The sequence below is a fragment of the Colias eurytheme genome, chromosome 10, assembly GCF_061535395.1.
Source record: "Colias eurytheme isolate Ceu_HAF_F1 chromosome 10, ilColEury1 Martin Lab GWU primary, whole genome shotgun sequence".
NCBI classification, from domain to species: domain Eukaryota; kingdom Metazoa; phylum Arthropoda; class Insecta; order Lepidoptera; family Pieridae; genus Colias; species Colias eurytheme.
In genome coordinates this window covers 643,816-667,912 of record NC_142989.1, presented here as the reverse complement: position 1 = coordinate 667,912, position 24,097 = coordinate 643,816, and the positions used below count along the sequence as shown (strand labels likewise).

Here is a 24,097-nt window from a genome sequence, read left to right as displayed (position 1 = left end):
AGGTACGTACAGAATCACGAGTGACTTCATTATTTATGCGATAATAATAAACAGTACACAGTACAGTACAGTAATAAAATTAATAATATTTCTTTTGTTGTGAAAATTACTATTTTAGAGTTCCTTTACTTGAGATGTAATTAGATACATGAATTTTATTATTGTTATCTATTAATGCAATAGATTATTTTATATTTTACTGATATAGTTTAAAATGCAAGGATTAATTCTATATTTCAGATCACAGGCTGGACACTTGGACAGTCTCAATACTAAGATATCCGGATAATCCGATCATAAATCAAGTTCAAATTGTAGAAAATAGGAAACTCTTATTGAATAATTATATTTACATCATGGTAAGTGGAAAATGAATAAATAAAAATGTATAGAGTAATTGTTCTAAATTGTAGTGGTACTGTAGTAAATAATCTTATATACGGAACCACACAGTGATAACGTCACGCTTGTCAGTCTTTTTATTGGAAACCGCAAGATAAAGGTTGAATCTTCGCAAAACATGATCTCTTCGTATATTTAGTGATCGCACTTTAGTTGTTATTTAAAGTTATCACCACAAGAACATGACTTGATTGACCGTGTTTAATTTACATCCATTTCGCCGGCCTAAAGTAAGAGATTTGTGTTTTTAAGAGCGTCATTAAAACCTGCATTATTTATTTTATTCACACTTAAGAATTTATAAAAAAATATTATCATTAAGTTCAGATTTCATAATGATAATCAACTATCATGAATGTACACTTCTCCATTAAAAACTCACGTACAAGCTCATCTATCAATCAATCAATCACCAATCAATCCAACCAATGTTTACAAAGTCCCAATCCCCGGGTTTCCAGGATGACGTATCTTTTAACGCAAAGATCAAACGGTACCAATGAAAAACAAACAGAGGTAAGAGAAGAGAAACCAAAACACTGGGACCCCATCGCAGAGGGATTGAAATGGATCGAAAAGCACGCGGAAAACGCGGAAAAGTTCTTTGAACGAATACCCGCATTTATTAGCACTTTTATTGCTACGTTGGCTATTTTCACCTTTGGCTCTACATTGAGAGGTATTTATGTGTTTTGTTATTCAGTGGTTTATGGGATAATTACGTTTATAATGGTGAATAGATTTTAACGGTGTGGTGGTCAGTTTTCGTTCATTAGATGGTCCAAACGTAATTAAAACGATTTTTAATTTAAATGTGTTATTTCAACAATGTTTATTAATTTATATCTCAATTGCATATTGCATATAATTCGTGCATCCTAAATGTATGTGCTCTAACCTAATTTCTCTTTTTGTCACTATCACAAAGAACAATTAAATATATCTAATTAAATAGAAAGAAGAACTGATTAGACTTGTTTTATTATTTGGACATAAATTATTATGAAACATTTGTTAGCATGTTATAAATTTTGAATGAAATTGAATTTGATAATATCGCTCCGTTATATAAACTTTTAGCAAATAGTTAAAATGTCAATGACACCGTCGATAACCTTTAGAAGTGATACGTTAAAAGTGATATTTAAAACTATACGAAATGTAGTGATTATGGATTGAATGAAATCTTACATTAAAGTACTATTATTAATAAAAAGTGGTTTAGTAGGAGAAAGTTACCTACTATTCCTTCTAGATCTGTCATTGATGATATTATATTCGACGGTACTCCAAACACCGCCCATCTATATTGTTATAAGTTGAAATCCAAAACCATCTATATTCCCATCAATATTGTTATAAGTTGAAATCCAAAACCATCTATATTCCCATCAATATTGTTATAAGTTGAAATCACTTTTCTGGACCCTAGTAATACAACATTTTGAAGGGTATAACCAGAACAAATCTTAATATATATAAATCTCGTGTCACAATGTTTGTCCTCAATGGACTCCTAAACCGATTATAATAAAATTCGCACACAATGTGCAGTTCGATCCAACTTGAGAGATAGGATTGTTTAAACATGTAGGTACCACGGGCGAAGCCGGGGCGGACCACTAGTACCAAATAAATATATAAGTATGTTACTTAGAAAAAGTTTAGCCTCCCGCTGATGAAATTATGAAAATTAGCTCAAAATGGGTTCAGTAGATGTTAAATTATATCTATCATAGAAACAACATTACCTTTAATAATATCAGAATACACAGATGTCGATTTATTATAAGCATCTAGATAGATGCAATTCACATTTGTTTCACTGAACGATTTATTTTCCTGATTAGATGATCAGTCTTCTATATCCTAACAGACCAATGCTCTTCAATCGTAATCGTATCTTAACGACTCAAGTAGATTTGTAGTTTGTACACTGACTTACCTCATTAAATCTATACTAATAATATTATAAAGCTGAAAAGTTTGTGTGTTTGTTTGAACGGGATAATCTTGGGAACTACTTGTCCGATTTGAAAAATTATTTCGGCGTTAGATAGTCCATTTATCTAGGAAGGCTATAGGCTATATATCAGCTCGCTAAGACCAGCAGGAGCGAAGCACTGCGGGTAAAACCGCGTGAGCACAGCTAGTAGAACATATAGATCAATCCATCTATTCAGATCAATCTATATTATGTTGTGTGGTGCAACAACAGACTATGGCTGAAAAATGGCGACGAAAGCTTTTGGGCATTATTTTCACCAAATTCTGTATTCATACGCCTTTTCATAGTAAACAGTCTTATTCATGTGAACTATCTGCATTTTATACTAGCTGTGCTCTGCGGTTTTACCCGCAGTGCTCCGCTGTTGTTGGTCTTAGCGTGATGATATATCTGTGTGTATATGTGTATATAGGAAGGCTATACATAAATATAGGCAGCCTTCCTCGATAAATGAGCTATCTAACACCGAAATAATTTTTATAATCGGACATGTAGTTGCCGAGATTAGCGCATTCAAACAAACAAACAAACTTCAGCTTTATAATATAAGTATAGATTTAATAAATAAATATTGTACGGTATTTTTCTATTCAGAAGCATCCAAAAAATGACCTTACCATATTTAAAAATACCAATTTCAGGAGAATGGGTAGTAATCCTAGTGACAGCACTAAAGCAGATCTCAGGACACACACAGAGCGATAAGAATGTGACCACAGAAGAGATCTACAACTTGTTCACATCCGAGAACTTGAAGATGGAGAACTTCGCGTTCATCTTCATAGCGGCGCATTTGGTGTCGTACGGGACTTATTTTTTGCTTGGTGGATTTTTGCATGTGAGTTGTTTACGAATTTTATTTATTTAGAAGGATATAATAGTATGCATGGTTCTTTTGTGAAATAGTTAATTGGACTATGAGGTATTATGAGGTTCAAATTGTTACTGGAATGTTGAAGGTATTTTCAATATAATGATGTGTAGGGCTGCAAAACTTATTTATTTTGTTTGGATAGAATTAGTAAACTTTTATAATATAACAACAGACAAGCTGTTTGCTTGTTGATTAGGAAGAAATAGTGGGATAGTAAAGCCTGGGTGAAAATAGGAACCCATTGAAATTATATTATTTCAACTGAATTATAGGAATAAATAATTCTGTTATCATTGAAATATCTAAGAAGATCGATGCTAAAACCTTTTTATAAAATATAGTAAACAAATAGGATATTACCTAAATATCTAAATTTGAATGCTACTGGCATAAAATATAATACAGAAGATTAGTTGGATCCAAAGCGATATTTAATTTAATTTCGTATCTAAATTACATTCAAATTGAGAGAAATTATTTCTCAGTAATGACTGTTTCTGTACTCAGAATTAAGGCTATTAAAGAGGTCTAGACATTCAAAATAATCATAATTCGTTTGCAACTTTTGATATCTAAAATGTTATTAGCGCTATCATTGTGAATTATATTAAATTTAACGTAAATGAACGATGGAATAAACTTTAATGAAGATCATTCGACGGTAAAATTATGCTATATTTATTGTGCAGATAAACGTAAATGTTATTTCTTTGTTGTGCTATTAATAAATAATATTGACTTTAATTGAAACAAAGGAAGCAAAACAAGGATGGCATAAATATTATATTTATTTTTGCTACACGTCAAACAAATTATTAAATTATTATATTCAGTCATTTATTCCAATTTAAGATGTATTAGAAATATTAACGGTAGGAATAGCTTCTACGCATAGTGTAGAGTCATCAGGATATCCCTATTCTTACCACATGTTTATAGCCTGTTAATGAGTTTTCGTGCTCCATTAAAATAAACAAACAGAACAAACGTCCCACAACGAATTAAATAAACCGTATTTGCAGGTAGTAAATAGTTTTCGTTTAAACTTTAATCCTAGGTAGGCTAGTGGAATAAATTAGTAGAATGGCTCTCTAAATCAGGTTGCGGCGAAAGGTTGACGGGACACTGTGATCTATCGACTTCGTTAGTATTCACTGGGATGTTCGATGGATTTTTTAAAGTACTATATTTTTGGCCTTTAGGGCGCTTTCGTCACATACGAGGTGGGCAGTGTGTAGTTCGTTAAACTAACACTTGACGTTTTGAACATGTGACGTGATATTGTGAGTTTCATTTAGAAATAGGATCGTTGATTCCCTTAGCAGAGGTTTAATAGAGGTTTAATAGATAGAAGTCTAAACAATACGAGTAGGATGGCTTCCAGAGAGTATAAATGGGCAGTAAAGCAAAATAATTGATATAACGTAAAAGTTTATTTAATTTAAAGTTACAAATCAAAACATATTAGAGCTTAATCTGAAACAAATAAAGCAATACAAAAACTGTATAATATTATGCTTATTCTTGTCGAAGCAAATACATACATAATCTCTACAATGCTCGCTTCCAATTGTATGTTTACGTCTCGTAACGGAAATCCTTTACCAGTATAAGTGTTAAGTATTTACGATAATAAATCTCCTTTTACGTCTAATAGACTACAGGCCCATGTTGAAAAAATTATGGGTCATTTGACCCACCACCTGACCTATCTAGAATGATATAAGAGCATAAAATAATAAGATTCAGCACTATGACGTCACTTGTAAGCTGTCCACCTGAGTGCAGATGAGAATTCGAAGGTTCAGGTAGAGATTTTCTCCCCTTGTCTCCATGATTTTTGTACGGCGTTGCGGAATAATGGCTTAAAAGCAGTATAGAAATAGTATGACACAGATGCCGTACAAAAATGGTGGTCCACAAAGTCGGAATTTATTTTTATTTTTCGACAGTTGCCGGGGTAAGTTTGGTCATTTGATTTTGTACGGCATCTGTGTCATACTATTTCTATACTACTTTTAATCAATTATTCCGCAACGCCGTACAAAAATCATGGAGACAAGGGGAGAAAATCTCTACCTGAACCTTCGAATTCTCATCTGCACTCAGGTGGACAGCTTACAAGTGACGTCATAGTGCTGAATCTTATTATTTTATGCTCTTATATCATTCTAGATAGGTCAGGTGGTGGGTCAAATGACCCATAATTTTTTCAACACGGGCCTGTAGTCTATAAATGATATAAATATTCTCAAGAAAGCTTACTTTTTCGTATTTGTACGATTATAGTCCATTGAATAAAAAGTTCTAGAGTGCGTGAGTTAGTAACGTAGATGTTTCTTCGGAAACATGTCAAGAGTCCCTAGGTAATAAACATACTAAAACCCCGGGCCACTAGGAGGAGCCCCGGAGTGGGGGGAGGGGGAAAATGGGTCCATTTTTTCATTTTTCGCTTAAATCTCAAAAACGGTACATGTTAGAGAAAAACTTTCAAGAAAAAGTTGAAAGGCCATAAAATTATCTACAAGTTGTACCTGAATCATTTTTTCCTATATCCTACCGTTTCTGAGTTATACGCAGTAAAACATGATTTTGGCTCAAACAATTTCCACATCAATCGATCAAAAAATATTTCTTTCTTCCAAAAAACTCAAAAGTGCAACTTGTGACCGGTACTGATAGATTGCTCTTAATTAGGTCTATAATTGGTAAAATAAACACATTCCTCCATGGAAGCCTTTAGGAGGAATCGATTGTCAAAATATTATATTATGGTAGTTTGAGTTACTGAACTTGATCTTTTTATTTTTTTCTTCCAAAAAACTCATAAGTGCAACTTGTGACCGGTACAGATAGATTGCTCATAATTGGGTCTATCATTGATAAAAATACCAGATTCCAACACGGAGGCGTTTACGGGGAATTGAATTTTATTAGGGTAGTTACGATACTTGAACTTTTTATTTTTTTTCTCCAAAAAAACTCAAAAGTGCAACTTGTGACCGATACTGATAGATTGCTCTTAATTAGGTCTATAATTAGTAAAATAAACACATTCCTCCATGGAAGCCTTTAGGAGGAATCGATTTTCAAAATACTATATTAGGGTAGTTTGAGTTACTGAACTTGATCTTTTTATTTTTTTCTTCCAAAAAATTCAAAAGTGCATCTTGTGACTGGTACTGTTAGATTGCTCTTAATTAGGTCTATAATTAGTAAAATAAACACATTCCTCCATGGAAGCCTTTATAGACCGGGAGATACTGACACAAAATTTCGAGTCATTTGTAACAGGATGGCGGTTCTACAGGGTTCTTAGTACGCAATGACAAAAAGAAAAACGATGTTGTGAACGCTGGTACCGGCGTCTTAGTCGCGTGGGCGTTAGTCGAACTCGTCGGAAAAATAGCGAAAGTCAAACGATTTGTAACACAAAAATTTTAGAATTTACCGATAGCCCATAAAAAACAAGTAGGCGGTAGTGTCATGCCATACTTTTCCGGTGTGACTTACAGCCCGCCATACCGACGCGAATGTGTTGATTTAAATAAAACAATTATTCAACCATTTGTATCAGGCTAACTTTTGCACAGGTAACCATCGTCGTGCAGCCATTTACGAAAATCGCCATGCCATACTTTTCGCACGATTCCAAATGGTCGCCATACCGCCGAAAATCTGCAAAAATTTTTTATTTCGCCAAACTTTTTGTACCAGTATTGCATTTGGATTTTTGGAGAGTATTTGATAAAATGCGACCATTATTATATTTGCCATACTTCTAGTAGGGGGAAAAAGTGCTGTCATACTTGAAAAATTAATTTAGTATTAATTTATATAAGTGAAGATTTCCAACACCTAGATCTTTGAAATTTTGTATTTATATTCGTTGATCCTCAAACTTACAGGAAAAATAAGTGCCATACTGTTACAAATCGTTTGACTTTCGCTATTTTCCGACGAGTTCGACTAACGCCCACGCGACTAAGACGCCGGTACCAGCGTTCACACCATCGTTTTTCTTTTTGTCATTGCGTACTAAGAACCTTGTAGAACCGCCATCCTGTTACAAATGACTCGAAATTTTGTGTCAGTATCTCCCGGTCTATTAGGAGGAATCGATTGTCAAAATACTATATTAGGGTAGTTTGAGTTACTGAACTTGATCTTTTTATTTTTTTCTTCCAAAAAACTCAAAAGTGCAACTTGTGACTGGTACAGATAGATTGCTCATAATTAGGTCTATCATTGATAAAAATACTAGATTCCACCATGGAGGCGTTTACGGGGAATTGAATTTTATTAGGGTAGATACGATACTTGAACTTTTTATTTTTTTTCTTCCAAAAAAACTCAAAAGTGCAACTTGTGACCGGTACCGATAGATTGCTCATAATTAGGTCTATCATTGATAAAAAAACCAGATTCCACCATGGAGGCCTTTAGGAGGTATTGAATTTTATTAGGGTAGTTACGATACATGAACTTTTTAACTAACTACCCTAATAAAATTCAATTCCCCGTAAACGCCTCCATGGTGGAATCTGGTATTTTTATCAATGATAGACCTAATTATGAGCAATCTATCTGTACCGGTCACAAGTTGCACTTTTGAGCTTTTTGGAAGAAAAAAAATAAAAAGTTCATGTATCGTAACTACCCTGATAAAATTCAATTCCCCGTAAACGCCTCCGTGGTGGAATCTGGTATTTTTAGCAATGATAGACCTAATTATGAGCAATCTATCTGTACCGGTCACAAGTTGCACTTTTGAGTTTTTTGGAAGAAAAAAATAAAAAGATCAAGTTCAGTAACTCAAACTGCCCTAATATAATATTTTGACAATCGATTCCTCCTAAAGGCTTCCATGGAGGAATGTGTTTATTTTACCAATTATAGAACTAATTAAGAGCAATCTATCAGTACTGGTCACAAGTTGCACATTTGAGTTTTTTGGAAGAAAGAAATATTTTTTGATCGATTGATGTTGAAATTGTTTGAGCCAAAATCATGTTTTACTGCGTATAACTCAGAAACGGTAGGATATAGGAAAAAATGATTCAGGTACAACTTGTAGATAATTTTATGGCCTATACTACTAACATTTCTAAACGCACAATAAAATACTTATAATATCTTCCAGTGGTACTTCTACGTGCAGCGACGTCACATCGCCCACGAGTGGAAGCTGCAGCCCACCAAGTGGCTCTCGCCCGAACTCGAGCGACACGAGATCATGGTCGGGGTCATCTCGCTATTCGTTACTGGAAGCTTCTCGGCGTTTCTAGCCGCTTATATCGCGAATGGCAACCCGAGTACTGTGTACTTTCAATTCGATGAGTATGGCTGGTGGTGGTTCTTTCTGCAGTTCCCGGTGATATTTATTTATCAGGTTAGTGTTCAATAGAAATAAAGTAATACGATAACTTAAAATAAAGTTTATTAGATTACTAAATTTTAAACTTAAAAAAATTCAGTCACTCACCGTATCATTTTAATTATTTAAAGGGAAGCTTAGTTACATTGAAATTTGATGTTCACAATAACACAAATGTACAGATTCACGTAAAATGAAATATAAAAGAATTTCACAATCCAAATAAAACCAGGACGACCAAAAAGGGTTTAATACTTTTAAATTATTTTCAAGCAAAAACGCACGTTAGTAATGCACTTTAGATAATTTGAAATGAAACCAAATACTTTCTGCTGCCTTATTTGTCTGTTTGTGTTATTACATTTCTAGTTTTTCATATTGATATTTTATTTTGAAGAGATTTTCGTGTGCTCTCGTTCATATATTTTGTCGTTTTAACATTTTTTTTTCTTTCAAAATCACGTAATTCTCAACTATCAAACATAGATATAGTTAAGAACATAGGTTGAGAATAATAATATTATGAGGAAAGGATTTGAACCTATATTTTTAAATTAATTATTCGTAGCAGAATATTTTACTAACTAGGCAGAAAACATTATTTAAGTGCTATACTGAAACAGCGTTAGCTGATTTTCAGGAGCTCTTCTCAAGGGATAAGAAAAAGTTCAAATTCTAAGTTACAAACATTTGTTATTCAGGTCATGTAACAAATAAAAAATGAATAGAATAAAACTAGTGAATTTTATTTTATTGGGTGATTTTTATCGTTATAAACATTAAATTTTAGGACATTAAAAATGAGATTGACATTAAAAACATTCAGTAAATATTGTTTTAACATCTTTCTGCTTTTCTAACTATTTTCACTTATTGCAAATTTTACCTATAACAGCTAACTATTTCTACGTAAAAGCCGTATTCTATTGCACGCCTCATAAGCGAAGCGTTGAGGTGGGTACTACTGTCGCTTCGCGCAAAACATCTGATTTTTCAAACTTAAAATGTCTTTATGTATCATACATTGCACTTGTAAGATAATACATACACACACATATTAAGAAAAAACACTATTTTTAACGTTCATGATATTTTTGATGTCATTTTTGTTATTTAAACTAGTTAAAAAACAGTTTAAAAAAGTTCTGTCTTGGACGTCCGTGTGTCTGTATGTGCGGATCCTTTTTCTTGTTAACACGATAGCGACCGAAATACTTTACTAATCGAGTCTTTTTTTTTCTCTTACGCTTGAGTATGCTCAGGAATAGAACCTTTTCATTTTTCAGGGTCTGATTCGATGTGGTTTAATTGTTATTAAGGGCTTGGTCTAGTAGTGCAAACAAATGCATCCTGTCATCCTATATGTAAATAATACAAATGTACTAAGGGAAAGTTGCTCCACTTAATTTTTAAAAATTAAATCATTCGTATAATTTAATATTCGTAATAAGTACCAAAAATGACAATTTGAAACAATTTTCGTGAAAATTACACCGGGTGATTTTTTTTTATCAGTACACAAAATTTGCGAATACTTTCTATTGAAATCTTCAACTTCATGTTTATATAACTGATCAACTTTTACAAAGAAAGGACCATGCAAAAAAATGTATGGGCAGTGTCCCATCCCATCAACAGACATGGGACAAGTTTCAATATCATTATTACGTCCCATGAAAAGTCAGTACCAATTTTTAGTTCGGAATTCGACGGGGTTTTTTTTTTTAAAAGACTTTTGACAAAAATAAAGTATTTTTATTTTAAAATAAAAAATTACATTTTAGACGATAATTACAAAAAGCAATTGTTCAACTAGACATTTTAAGTATTAATAACACAAAAACAATTGTGCAAGTAGACACTTAATAACAACAGAACTATTATCCAGACAAAAATAACGTTATATTATTCATCTATTATAATAGTCGATAACATTGCCGCTGGTAGATTAAAGTTGATATGTCGACCTTTGCCCATATACCATATAATTGATATTATATGGGTAACGGAGCAAGGAGGGAGGGTAAAGTACGTCTTACGGCTGTTCTCTCTCGAGTTTTTTTTAGTTAAATAGTACATTTTTAATTCAGTTCTTAATACTTAATAAAACTGTATAAGTATAACATATTTTTTTTTTATTGCACGATAACCCCATATCCTACAGTGATGTCGCCATAGTAAAAAATAATCATAATGTCGAGATGTATTTAATGAGATATGTTTGGCATCTGTTGATGATATGGGACGATTTTTTTAAAACTGTATAAGTATAACATATTTTTTTTTATTGCACGATAACCCCATATCCTACAGTGATGTCGCCATAGTAAAAAATAATCATAATGTCGAGATGTATTTAATGAGATATGTTTGGCATCTGTTGATGATATGGGACGATTTTTTGCATAGTCCTTTGGACGAAATATAAAAAAAATAAGCTTTCCATACAAAATGCATAACTCTATACATTTTTTTCGACCTAAGTTTCTTAGTGAAAGTTATTCAGTTTAACTAATAAAACGGATAAACAAATTTTGTATTTAATAAAAAAAATGTAATGTTTGTGTTAAAAAATTATAAAATAGAAAAATACGCAAATGAAAACAAAAGATATTTATTACTGACTAGCTTCCGCCCGCGACTCCATCCGCGCGGATGTCAGTCTTCGCGTCTCCTACAGATTTATTATATTATGTATAATATATAGATTAATATTGATAAACCTAATAAATCTTTTGCTAGCATTCTGATGCTTTATCGGTTGCACTGGATTAATCTCTTTTTTTTCAATCGCTTGAATGATATAGGATGGGTCCTTGATGGGCATCGAATGCTGAAGTCTCGAATCAATCAATTCTGACAGTAGGCAATTTATGTAAAATCTTGATAATGGTCCATCATTTTATTTTGCCTAAACGTTACATACTTTTTTATATATTCTATTTTTAACGAATGATTCACTCCAGTCCAAACAGCAAATAAGCAGACTTCTGCTTCTGCAACGTTTAGTTGTCCCTGAATTTGAAAAAATAGTCATGATTCTTATCTATGACAAAAGTGTTATTTTTTGCATTGTATTTCAAATATTAAATTTTTTTTAACCGCATCTTCCGCATTCATGTCTTTTGCCGGAATTAGACATTTAACTTCTACTAGTCCCATTTTCCCTTTTTGATATGGGAGTGTATAAAGTAAATTTTTTAGATATTTCTCGTTATACTTTTAAAAAGTTATTATTGTCATTTTGCTCATTAGGTAAAGTAATTTCGATATCAGTTTTAAGTTTTTTGATACCTGCAATAATAACGTCATAATCGCCTGCACATACTTATCGATAACACCCTGTATACAATCCACCATCCACATTCATAATGTTTTCCTGTCCTCCTCTCCTTTACGCTGTTCACCGATACATTTTAAATGAGTAAATCTGCTACCACTGAAGGATGTTTCATTGTGATCAGCAAATTTTCACCACTGTTGTCGATTATTTGTTTTTCATTTTTAATCAGCAATTGGGAATTATCAGTTTTGTTTTTTGCAGATTGGTGATGTACCCTAACAATACGTCGAAAAGGGAAAGCATCAACGAATTATCGTTTTCGTCCTCTTTTTTTATTCTTCGCGTCTCTGTTACTTCTGTTTGTTTAGTTCTCAACCCCACTGAATTTTCTATGTTATTGTGATCTTCCATTGCATCTGAGTTTTGATGATGTGATGATAATCCATTCGTTTTAATATTGGTACTTAGAGTTGGTAGACTAAACTAGAAATGGTGGACTAAATTTGTCAGCGCGTCTGTAAGATCAGAATATAAAACCAACATCCTGTATTAAAGTTACAAAATTAATAATCAAACAACATGCCGCTACGTTGAAAATGACTAGAAGAAAAAATTAAAACACCTCGGATCAATTTTGGAGTAAACAAATCATTTTCCCCGTATGGGGATTTCCCCGGATGAACTTGGGAAGTTCAAGTTCTCAATACAAGTTTATATTATATTTCGTATTTCTCAAACGAAAAATAAACATTTTTGGAACTTCAAAAAAATTATATTATAAGAAAATTTATGAGCTTACTTTAGTTTTAAAGAAATATACATCCCTTTACTGACACCCCGTAAAATAAAGAAATTGTTGCCAATCACCTTTGCAATCTATTTGGTTTCATTAACTTTATGTTCGAAGATAATTTTTTTTCTAGTAGTTACACGCGTATTTTTTTCGTTTATTTTCCATATCGAAATCAAATGTTTAAAAATACGAATATTTGCACAAAACTAAGATAAAAATAATCAATTAACAAAAATATTAAATTTAATGAAGTAGAGCAACTTTCACTTCGGTATGAAGGAAAATCGAGCGTAGAGCACACGTCAGAACGCTCCGGCCCAAGGAGCGCGACTAAAGAAATTCGCTAGGATTTTTACTTATTATTTTAAATATTTTTTTAATATTTAAAGAATTATCAAAATTCAAAAAAAAAATTTTTTAAAGGATTAATACTCATTGGTCTTCAACCAACTCGAATAAATTAATGGAAAAAATAACTTTTAGCAGTATTTATCAATCGATTTTGTAAGGCAAAAAATGGGAAATTTAATGAATTTATAACGTCCTAATTAAGAAAATCATAAGTTTTTCGGCAATTGTATTCAGCAGTTTTTAATAACGACTATATAAGGATAATAATGCGCTGATCAGATTGTGTAAATTGTAATCGGTTGCAACGTAGTGAGTGCACAAACTTAGCTCGAAATGTCTTTGGGGGAAAGAGACTTATCTTTAAGGCCTGATTAAGGTAACATAAAGTAACTTTATAAATGTGAAAAAATTCACGCGCATTGCGTATATAACACTAATTGATAAACAAGAAAAAAAAATTCAGTTTATCATTTCATTAGCCGGGAAAAAATTGTCAAATAACTTGTTGAAAACGCAATTTTGCTAGACTGCAGCCTTAAATAAACAAAAAAAAAACTCGGATGTTTTTTTTTTTTTTTTTTGAAGTGAATTTTTATATTTTTATTGAAACTGATTCCAGAAGATTACTGGGAACTTTAAAAATTCATTTTGTTACTTTTATTAGTAGGTACGATCCTTATAAGTATTTTAGTGTATTCAACCAACTTAAAAAAGTGTGACTATTTTACAACAATTTGAATATGAATTGTATTATTGTATACAATATCGAAGCTTTTTAAGAAATGTATAAAATACTTTTTTAAGAATTATTATCATACATAATATTATGTTACCGGCAATATATTAAAACCGGCATTGTATGCAATTCTTAGTAAATGTATGTTATTCCGAGAAACAGTCGGAATGAAATAAATTAAATTCGTCACATTACCTACTTATATCTTTAAATCTGAACTTTTCCTAAGTAGCAAACACATTTGCAAATGTGGGTGGTTTTTGGGGTAGCTATTAACCAATATGAGGTCAAAACTAAAATCCAAGATGGCGCCGACGAAAATTTGAAATCTTTTCGTCATGGGTGTCATTTTCATGGTTTTTGGGGTAGCTATTAACGAATATGAGGTCAAAACTATAATCCAAGATGGCGCTGATGAAAATTTGACTTTTTTTCGTGATGGGTGTCATTTTCATGGTTTTTGGGGTAGCTATTAACGAATATGAGGTCAAAACTAAAATCCAAGATGGCGCCGACAATAAATTTACATCTTTTCGTCATGGGTGTCATTTTCATGGTTTTTGGGGTAGCTATTAAACAATATGAGGTCAAAATTAAAATTCAAGATGGCGCCGACGAAAATTTTACACATTTTCGTCATGGGTGTCATTTTCATGGTTATTGGGGTAGCTATTAACCAATATGAGGTCAAAACTAAAATCCAAGATGGCGCCGACGAAAATTTTACATATTTTCGTCATGGGTGTCATTTTCATGGTTATTTTGTTCTCTTACGCTTGAGTATGCTCAGGAATAGAACTCTTTCATTTTTCAGGGTCTGATTCGGTGTGGTTTAATTGTTATTAAATAAACAAAAATAATAATTAATAAATAATTATTAAAAAAAATTATGAGGCGTGCACTTTTGGATTTTCCAAACTATTTTTTATCTATTGAAACACAACACTATGAACAGGCTATAGTTTAAATTGTTAACTATTACTATTTTTTACATCGTTTTGTTCAGTGTACTTCTGAATCTACCAAACTTTTGATTGACTTGTAAACTATTTAAACAGTCTTGCTTTAACTCTTCTATTCTATAAGCACCTCAATACTCCCTTATAAACTTTTAGATCTACCAAACTTTAATTTTTAACATATTTAAACAGCCTTTTGCTTTACTCTTCTAATTCTTTAAGCACCACTATACTTCTCTCATAATCTATATCATCTACCAGCCCTAAATTACAAATATTTACCCCACCTTTGCTTATCTTTTAAATCTTCCCGCAAGGACTTCACGACCTACATCCTGCACCGCCTGTACCACACCCCGTGGCTGTACGCGCGGTTCCACAAGCTGCACCACAAGTACAAGCAGCCCACCGCCTTCTCCGTCACCGCCATACATCCCGTGGAGATCATGCACGTGCAGCTCACCGACTGTCTGCCGCTGTTCCTCTTCCCTGTGCATTGGTGTGAGTTGTTTAAAAAAAAAAAAAGACGGGTTGCACTCCGGGAGTGCCGGCAGAAGTGAAAACTTGATTATTAACGTTGGGCATGTTTGATATTTTGGAATGGTATCCGTCTTACGCTTTTTCGATCAGGTCACGTGTCCTGACGCGAGTTTAAGATTTTATACCCATTACAGAAAAAGTGCTCAATGCCGCTAAAGAAGTTTTCACTTCAAAAAAATTCTTTATTTCTTTAAAAACAAGTTTTCTACTTGGGTTGGAGGTAAGTGCCTTCCTTTAAGTGATAAATTTCACTTGTGTTAGAAGGCGCTTCTCAACAATTACTAGGCATGAAAATACTCTAAAATTGGTAGAATGGATGTATTTTATTATATAAATCCTACTTATATTATAAACGCGAAAGCTTGTGAGGATGGATGTTTGTTACTTTTTCACGCAAATACTATCTACTGAATCTGATTATAATGAAAATTGATATGTGATGTAGAGTTGTAGACTCAGAATAAGACAAAAGTCACTTCTTATCCCAGAAATCCCACACAATTTTTTGGTTCATTGATTCAAATACTATTTTGTATGACACTAGGTAAGTGCTTGGCCAGAATCTCGCCTGATGTTATGTTAAAATGTGGTGACCCGTTTATTCTACACTTGATATCAATGTAACAAATAAATATTGTTTGTCTTATTAAAAATATGATTAAACTTATCAATTAAAACCAATCAATGTAGCAAAAAAAAATGAGTTTGAGACGATTGAGACTAACTCGTGGTACAAATAGTGTAGTAGCGATGTCCTCTCTAGTACGTAGTACATGTAACTCAATGTATTTAAGTGTTTTTATATTGATTTTTTCCCCAGTGCCATTCTACATAGTGGTCCTATACACCTACTACCACGGCATCATCGACCACTCCGGCATCGACTTCCGCGCGCGCTGGTGGCAGCCGTGGCAGCCGCCCGCACAGTTCCACGATCAGCATCATGAGTTCTTCCACTGTAACTTCGGGTTTAATATGATGGTGTGGGATCGGGTTAGTTTTGGCATTTTTAAATAAATAAATAAAACACATTTATTGTCAAGATCACAACACGAGATGCATTTACAAACAAAGGAAAGGAAATAGAAATAAAAAGAATCTTATTCCTAAGAACTGTAATGTGGCAGTGAGTGACTTGACAAATGGAGCCAACTCAGTATATTATGATGGCAAGGTGATTAATACCTCACCACCACTGAGTTTCAGTTTTTTACAGCATTTCTTAAGGACCGTGGGGTTTTTAAACTATTGCATAGCTTCTATCACGGGCCTTGAGTGCGGGGACCGAATCCAGAAATTGCGTAACGAAAAACCTCACTCCAACGGGCGCGGAGGTGTGGCTTGAAGGCATAGCATGCAATAGCTTTACCGCCGCAGTCCCCGAGTGACACACGTCTTTTTTTTGCAGGAAGAATGTACATATGCATTCCTTAAGAGCGTTCATGCCCTAGAATATGACTATAGCCGGAAATGCTGAGTTCAGAAGTACGAAAAAAAATATTAAGTTTTTTGTAATTATATTTATATATTATTATTTGCCACTTCATAATTTGTTTCTTGGCTGAAAAACATTCTACATTTTGTATATGGTTTTTCCATTATAAAGTCTTTCACAGGCCGTGTAGAATTCATGGTCGAAGCTTTAGGCCGTACACGGACTGCTCGAGCAGTCGGACGTTAACTGCTCGAGCTGTTGCTACAAACCGCGCAGTTGACGGCCTGAAGCGGTCGCGACTGCTCGAGCAGTCCGTGTACAGCAGTGAATGAATGTCTATAGTTCACCGCGCGGTCGCGGCTTCAAGCCGTCGGTCTCAACTGCTTGAAGCGGTCCGTGTACGCACCTTACGCAGATGCCAGATAGTAGTAACATTATTAGACTCCCGTCTTATCTCTTTTAACGTTATATTTCAATAATTAACCGTTTAATTTACTAATACTTGGCTGAAAAAAATACCTACTCCAAGGGCTCTCTAGGGCATGAACATTGAACACTCTTAAATGTAACTATCGTTGCAACAACAACAAGGGCGCGGGTACTTTAATCTTACTAATAGTATAAATGCGAAAGTTTGTGAGAATAGATGTATGTGTAAGTATGTAATTCGTGGCCGTAGAAGTGAAATTAGATAACTAACAAAACTGTTTTTACGAGAAAAAGCTGATTTAGTGTATTTTTTTCACAAAAACCGAAATAAATATTTTACTGTTAACATTTTTACTGTAGGTTTTTTTATATGTTATTAAAGAGTTCGTTGTGCATGTTTTGAGTTTATTGTAAACCCGATATCATGTTACCTGAATATTTAAGATATAATTTAAAAGTTATCTAATTTTGTTCCAACGATATTTCAGAACTTACATGTAGTTATCTACTTTATTAAGTTTGTTGTTCAGTTTTGTCCGTGTGAGTTAAGGACAATCAGTTTTAAATCGAAATGATAATTAACATTGTTCAATTATTCTTCTGCAAATAAAATATATGAAGAACAATTGTCTAATTTTTTCGGATAATCTAAAGTAAAAAATTGAATAAATCTTTGAATATGAATGACTGATAATTACTAAAAAATACATTCAATAAAAAAAGACATTTTAAAGTGTGATAATTCATCGTGAAGAAGATCGTGCAGTACCGCAGCGTACTCTCCAAAGTGTATCCGATAGAAGACCGATAAGCTGGCCACTCTGCGGCGATGACCAAGGCTCTAGAGTTTTTTGCCTACTAGGTCATCGTCGTTTATGAGCCTCTTGGCACGCCTCTCTATCGCCTAAGCGCCTCCAGCTGGTACTTGGCGGAACCGCCCCAGAGATGAGAGCAGTATTCCATGCACGATCGGACTTATGCTTGATAAAGGTTGAGCAACTGTCCCGGGCTGAAATACTGTCTCACCTTCGCCAGAGTTCCAAGCTTTTTTGAGGCTACTTGGGAGCTTTTGATTCTATGAAGGAACCAAAGTTCAGAGTGGGCGTTAAGGTGATACCAAGAAGCTCGAGATGGTTAGTTATCGGCACGGACACACCTTGGAAAGTCGGACTCAGGTGGAATGGACTCCGTTTAGCGGAGAATAGACACGCCTGGGTCTTAGACGCATTGAACTTAACCAGATTAGCATCGCCCCAGTCGGAGACCCCCTGTAAGGACAAGTTCATACGATCAACCATCGCCTCCCGTAGAGACTGAGTTTGTGCCGTACTGGCTCGCGCGTTGGATACATATCTCTCCACAACAGTGCTATCGTTTGCGTACTCATAGATACCGAGTTTCAGCAGATCGTTGATGTGTAGCAGGAAGAGTGTTGCGGAAAGAACTGATCCCTGAGGTACTCCGGCATTTATAGCCATTTGGTCGGACGAGCAGCCGTCGACGGCCGACGACCGGGTAGAAGCGAAGCGACTGGTTGAGCCGGCTGTTCAGTACACGTTCCATAGTCTTACAGAGTATGGACGTGACTGAAATTGTCCTGTAGTTGGAAGGATCGGCACGACTGCCTTTTTTGGGCACAGGCTGCACGTTGGCAAGTTTCCATGATTTCGGTACTATTCCAGTCGTCAACGAAAGGCAAAAGAGGCGTGTCAAAACAGGAGCAAGTTCAGGCGCATAGGTTTTAAGAACTATGGCTGGAATTCCATCAGGTATAATCGTTAAGAGTGCGCAGGCGATTATTCCATAACTATTACAGATATCAAAAAACTTTATAAACTGACATTGAAAGTACTATACCTAATGAGTAAAATGACAATAATAACTTTTTAAAAATAAAACGAGGATTATCCAAAAATGTTACATGAAACGCTCCTATGGGATAATGATCCCTAGCTTGGTCGTTATCTCCAACTTCTCGATTTTCTCTTGCTTCTTCGCTGTCTTTAGCATCTTCATTTTTTAGATTCTTCATTTTCTCTGCCTTCTTTATTTGCTCTACCTTGTTCGTTTTCTTTCGATTCACCATGCTCCCTTAGTTCCTGAAAGTCTGTTTCACAATCTGTGGTTTCAGCGATCGTACGATCATAAAAAATAGTGTTTTTTTTTTAAATAATGTACATTGTTCGTTTTTGCCACATCTTTCTTTTTGCATTCTCAGAATTTGCGTCGAGGCGAAAATGATTAACGCTCATTATGCACTTTATTAAACACCTTATAGGTTTATCTTGAAAGTTAATCATTTATTAGTCAGTTATTCAATTTTTCTTCTCAACATATACTTCCATTATTGAATGTTCATTTTTGTTACAGGACCTTACTTTTTTTTATATCTTACGAACAAAACAAGATTTCAAAGCGAGGGTAAGGTCAAAAGATGCGGCCAACTTTAAACTTTAATATAATGCAAAAAAGTAGATTTTGGAAAAAATGCTAGTTGTTCGATTTCGCTTCTACGGCCACGGTATGTTTGTTACTCTTTCGCGCAAATACTACTGAACTGATTACAATGAAATTCAGCACACATATAGAAGGTAACTTGTCAGACCAACAGAACAAACGACTGCAACCTGATGTAGACTGGTTTAATGATTTTTAATTTTATAGCATGAGGTAGAAAAATAAATTGTATTGTTCTTGTGAGATCTCGGTTGTCGAGGCCAACGATCTGGCTAAACAAGCGAGTTAGAATCTTGCCTTGTTATAGATTTTTTTAATTCTATAAACATTTTAGAATAATATTTTAATAATGTTTCTAATAATATCTTAATTTTCCAGTGGTTTGGAACAATGCGGAAGATGAACCGCGTGTACACAGAGAAGACATTCCACGGTGAAGCGCCTCCCATAGACTCGCCTGAAGCGAACAAAATCATACAAAACGACCCCGAAATGAGAGAAACTGTGGAAAAAATCAAATCCAGCCTCAACGAAGCTAAATAGAAATATTGTTAACGCCTATTTTACTTAAATTTTATATTAAGGATAATAAACGTCTTTAATCGGCACGAGTTACTTTCAATTACGATAATTCTATTAAATTTTAATAATAATTAGAATTGAGTATTTTATATTCTTTATCAAGCAATTTACTAAATGAAAATTCTCATTTTCATCTATTATATATTTTTCCTTCAAAACGTCTATTTTTATAAATTCTTATCCTTTACATTGTAATCACTAATTTGAATCCCATCAACTATTTTATTATACTTGTAAGTTTATTGTTAATTGTAATCTAAGCGATTAAAGAATTTAAAAGATTGTGTGTTTCATTTAAAAGATTCCCCCGAGGTGTTTCTCGTATTGGATAGATTTATTGTTGGAGTCTGGAATGCCGCTCAAATTTAATGAAACTGCGAACAAAGAGTTGCTAAATTTTACAATTTGGTCTCTTCGGTTACGGGCGTAATTGGTTCTTAATTATTGTCCTGTAATGTATCTCTATCTTTTCACTTATAATACCACAAGAGCTTCGTAGAGCGTGGGTAGAGCTTATATTATTATATTATATGATTATAAGTGATATAATATTATTAATATTACCTCCTACACAATTGGCTTGAGGGACTGAAATGTTTAAATAACCTATTGCTGGCTGCATACTAATATAGAGATGTGACAGCTTTTCTAAAATAATAATGACAACAACTAGTATCTTTTATCGAATACCTACATTTAATTAATATAATGTTATTATTACCAATAGGTAAGCTTTGCTCTTTTGATTTCATTAGATCTCTTACAACATTATCAACAAAACGACAACAAAGTGAAATGCTAACAATTGTAAAAAACACATAAATAATTGTACAAAGGCCAAACGAATAGGGATGAAATGTGACAGGGCTAAACAGGGTTTCCGTGACTGACAGAGAAAGGAAACAGTGGTTCAGGGAACAAATAAAAATACGATCTGCCTTGATCCCCGTGAGCCGCGGATTTAAACAATACCGTAGACAATGGGAAACTGCTTACTTGAGGAAACCGTTGAGACGGTCATATTTGTCGATCGAAATTATAAAATCTAAAATGACAAAAAAATCGAGTGACTCTATTTTGTTTTTAATGTAATTTTAAAAGTTTGCATAGAATTGATTACCTACATGTTTCAAAATTATATAGAGTAACAATTTTCAATATATCTTTATTTATGTAAAATATTAGATAACACAATACACAAAATTATATACTTACTACTTATGTACATACGGCATACCTACTATAATAAGCAAAACAATTTCATGCCACACTAAATAATAAACTTATAATTAAGTAAAATCTCCCAATTAAGTTTCAATCTTTTAAGTCCATTTACACAAATTAGTTAGTGGTTACAGTTTAGTTAGATCAAAACAGCTTCTTTTACTATGTTTTGATACGCCTTTCAATCTCTATTTAATTTGAAAATAATTAAAGGCTATTTAAATAATGTAATATATTAAATCTATTACAAAATTATCTAATTATTTGAGTACGATAGTCTATCGTTTATATTATATTGTGTTATCGTTTTATGATATCAGGGATGTATCATGAAAATCGCTCTATATTTCACGAATAATGTTGTCTTCGAAAATCGAAAAGCTTTGATTCAGTTTATGTGAAATATTTTATTGTAATTAATAAGACTCAAAAATATTTTTTCATCACGTAATCTTATTAGGTATATTTAGCAAATCCTATTGCTTGTAGATACTTAAGTTTTTGAGCTTAATTAAATAAAGCTTTATAATAATAGTTTTATGTTTACATCACATGGTAAAATAATTTACAATCTACATGGAGTTTCGAATACCACTTTACGATAATTTTCTTATTCCGTAGTAGATAATTTTCTCTAAAACATGCAAATTAATATACAAACGCAACACAGTAAACTTAAGACGTTTCAAACAATATGAAGTGAAACATTTGCTTTTAAATTCGCGAATAACCCGCTATGACAGGCTGCGTCAGCAACTATTCTGAGGAAATGCTTTAACTTACTGCATGTTCCAACTTATTATACAATACACGTTTCTGTCATGTTTTGAAGGCTTTCTAATCTAGTTGTGTATACAAGGGAGTGTTAATTAGTGTTGGGAGTTTAACAAATACAATTATGTTTTGGCGTTGAAGGAACTGCGCTAAATGAAAGTGCTGAAATTTCCTGTTACATATTTTCGTGTACTTTTTAGTCACCATTGGTACGAATTAGGATACTTACGATGTCTATAAATATGTCTTTAAAATATTGAAAGCTGTAATACATAAGAATACAAACGAGATATTAATAATAATATTTGTATTTAAAAATGATGGAGTCATTAAATAAATCCATTTCTAATAAATACACAAAAAGCTTGGAGTAATAGCACAAATAATTAAGAATAGAGTTTAAATGAAAAATGTGAAGAGCAATAATTTTCTTAGCTTTACAAACGGGCGTCTATTAAATAGCGTTTATCAAAAGATGTCGCATGATATAAGAATAATACACCGTTCAGAAAGGAATTCCGTTTTTCATGCCGACCATTTATCACTCCTCTGAGACGGAAAAAATTGCGTTGGCCTTAAGGGGCCAGAAAATAATGGTCGGGTACCTACATTTGATTTATATTGCAGAAGCATTTTTCATACTTTAATTAAAGTCGATAGCGAATTGTAATTTGCATACATAATGAAATGGGCTTTTTAAGATTGAATGAAAATTTTCGTTATAAGCGGTGTGCAAGGGAGAGGAGGGGGGGGGGATGTTAATTTCTTGATGGAAAAATTCATTACCGCATGTTTTGCGGGGATAATGGTAAGTAAGGCCATTATTTATGAGTGATACCATAGTATTTGACTTTTATTAATGCTTTCGTCACCATCACCAGCCTCTTAATATTAATTGTATAATAAAAATATGACTTTTACACCTTATAATAATATACTAAATATCACACGAGTCGCTTTCCACATAAACATACAAACTTTCACGTTTTTAATATTATGTAGAGTCACATTAATAAAAGAAATACTTATCCTGGGAGAGTTCACATTAATATAATACAAAAATAATCCCCAGACAACAAAAAGGTACTTATCGTTTTAAATTCTGTAATGATTTTTATCTCAACTACAGAGCCTGTAAAATTAAATAGGTCTGTTTAAATGGAATAATTGTGAAGAAGTAATTTCATAATTTAATAAATTAAACCTGTTTTATGAAGTAATTCAAATAGGCTGCGAGAATATTTTAATACTCTTAAATTATATTAGACAAATTGGGACAGGCTATACTTTACCGAAATAACAAGAAATATCAAATGGAGTGATGGTGAGTGTGCGTTTTCATTCTTGTTGAGGTTTTGCGTTTCATACTACGAGCAGAATGTTGTACGACGAAGTTTGTTTATTTTCTTGATTTTATATAAAACTAGCGGTCCGCCCCGGCTTCGCCCGTGGTACATATTTACGTTTTCTCTACATAAGAAACATCCTCGTACTTTAAGGAATACAATAAAAAAAAGAATTATCGAAATCGGTTCAGCCGTTCACACGTGATGCCGTGACAACGAGAAACGGGTTTCATTTATATATATATGTATATATATAGATAAGTATTATAATATGTTCAATGTACTCTTTGTTTAATATAACCATTTAATTCAAAGATAAAAGATTAATATATTAATATTGTGTACCTCTATGCGTATAAATCTGTACTTGACTGCGGCTATTTTCCATTGTTTCTTTATTATTTTGTCTGTTATAATGCTAAATGGTGGTAATGGAGGCTTTGAAAATTACTTCCTATTAGAGTTTATCTAGTTATTAGCTCTATCTGTCCTCGGAAACATATTAGCCTACATTAAAATCTCTTCCT

At 33.3% G+C, this 24,097-nt stretch overlaps 1 protein-coding gene across 1 annotated transcript; it reads left to right on the top strand.

Moving 5' to 3' along the window:
* Positions 1–556: 556 nt before the first annotated feature.
* LOC149904970 (uncharacterized) lies at positions 557–20,370 on the top strand. The gene is made up of 7 exons (XM_090106739.1): positions 557–632; positions 864–1,081; positions 3,052–3,248; positions 8,428–8,676; positions 15,101–15,284; positions 16,144–16,316; positions 20,023–20,370. The coding sequence occupies exons 2-7, from the start codon at positions 865–867 to the stop codon at positions 20,185–20,187; spliced, it is 1,185 nt and encodes a 394-aa protein (XP_089962865.1). The 5' UTR covers positions 557–632; position 864; the 3' UTR covers positions 20,188–20,370.
* Positions 20,371–24,097: the final 3,727 nt, after the last annotated feature.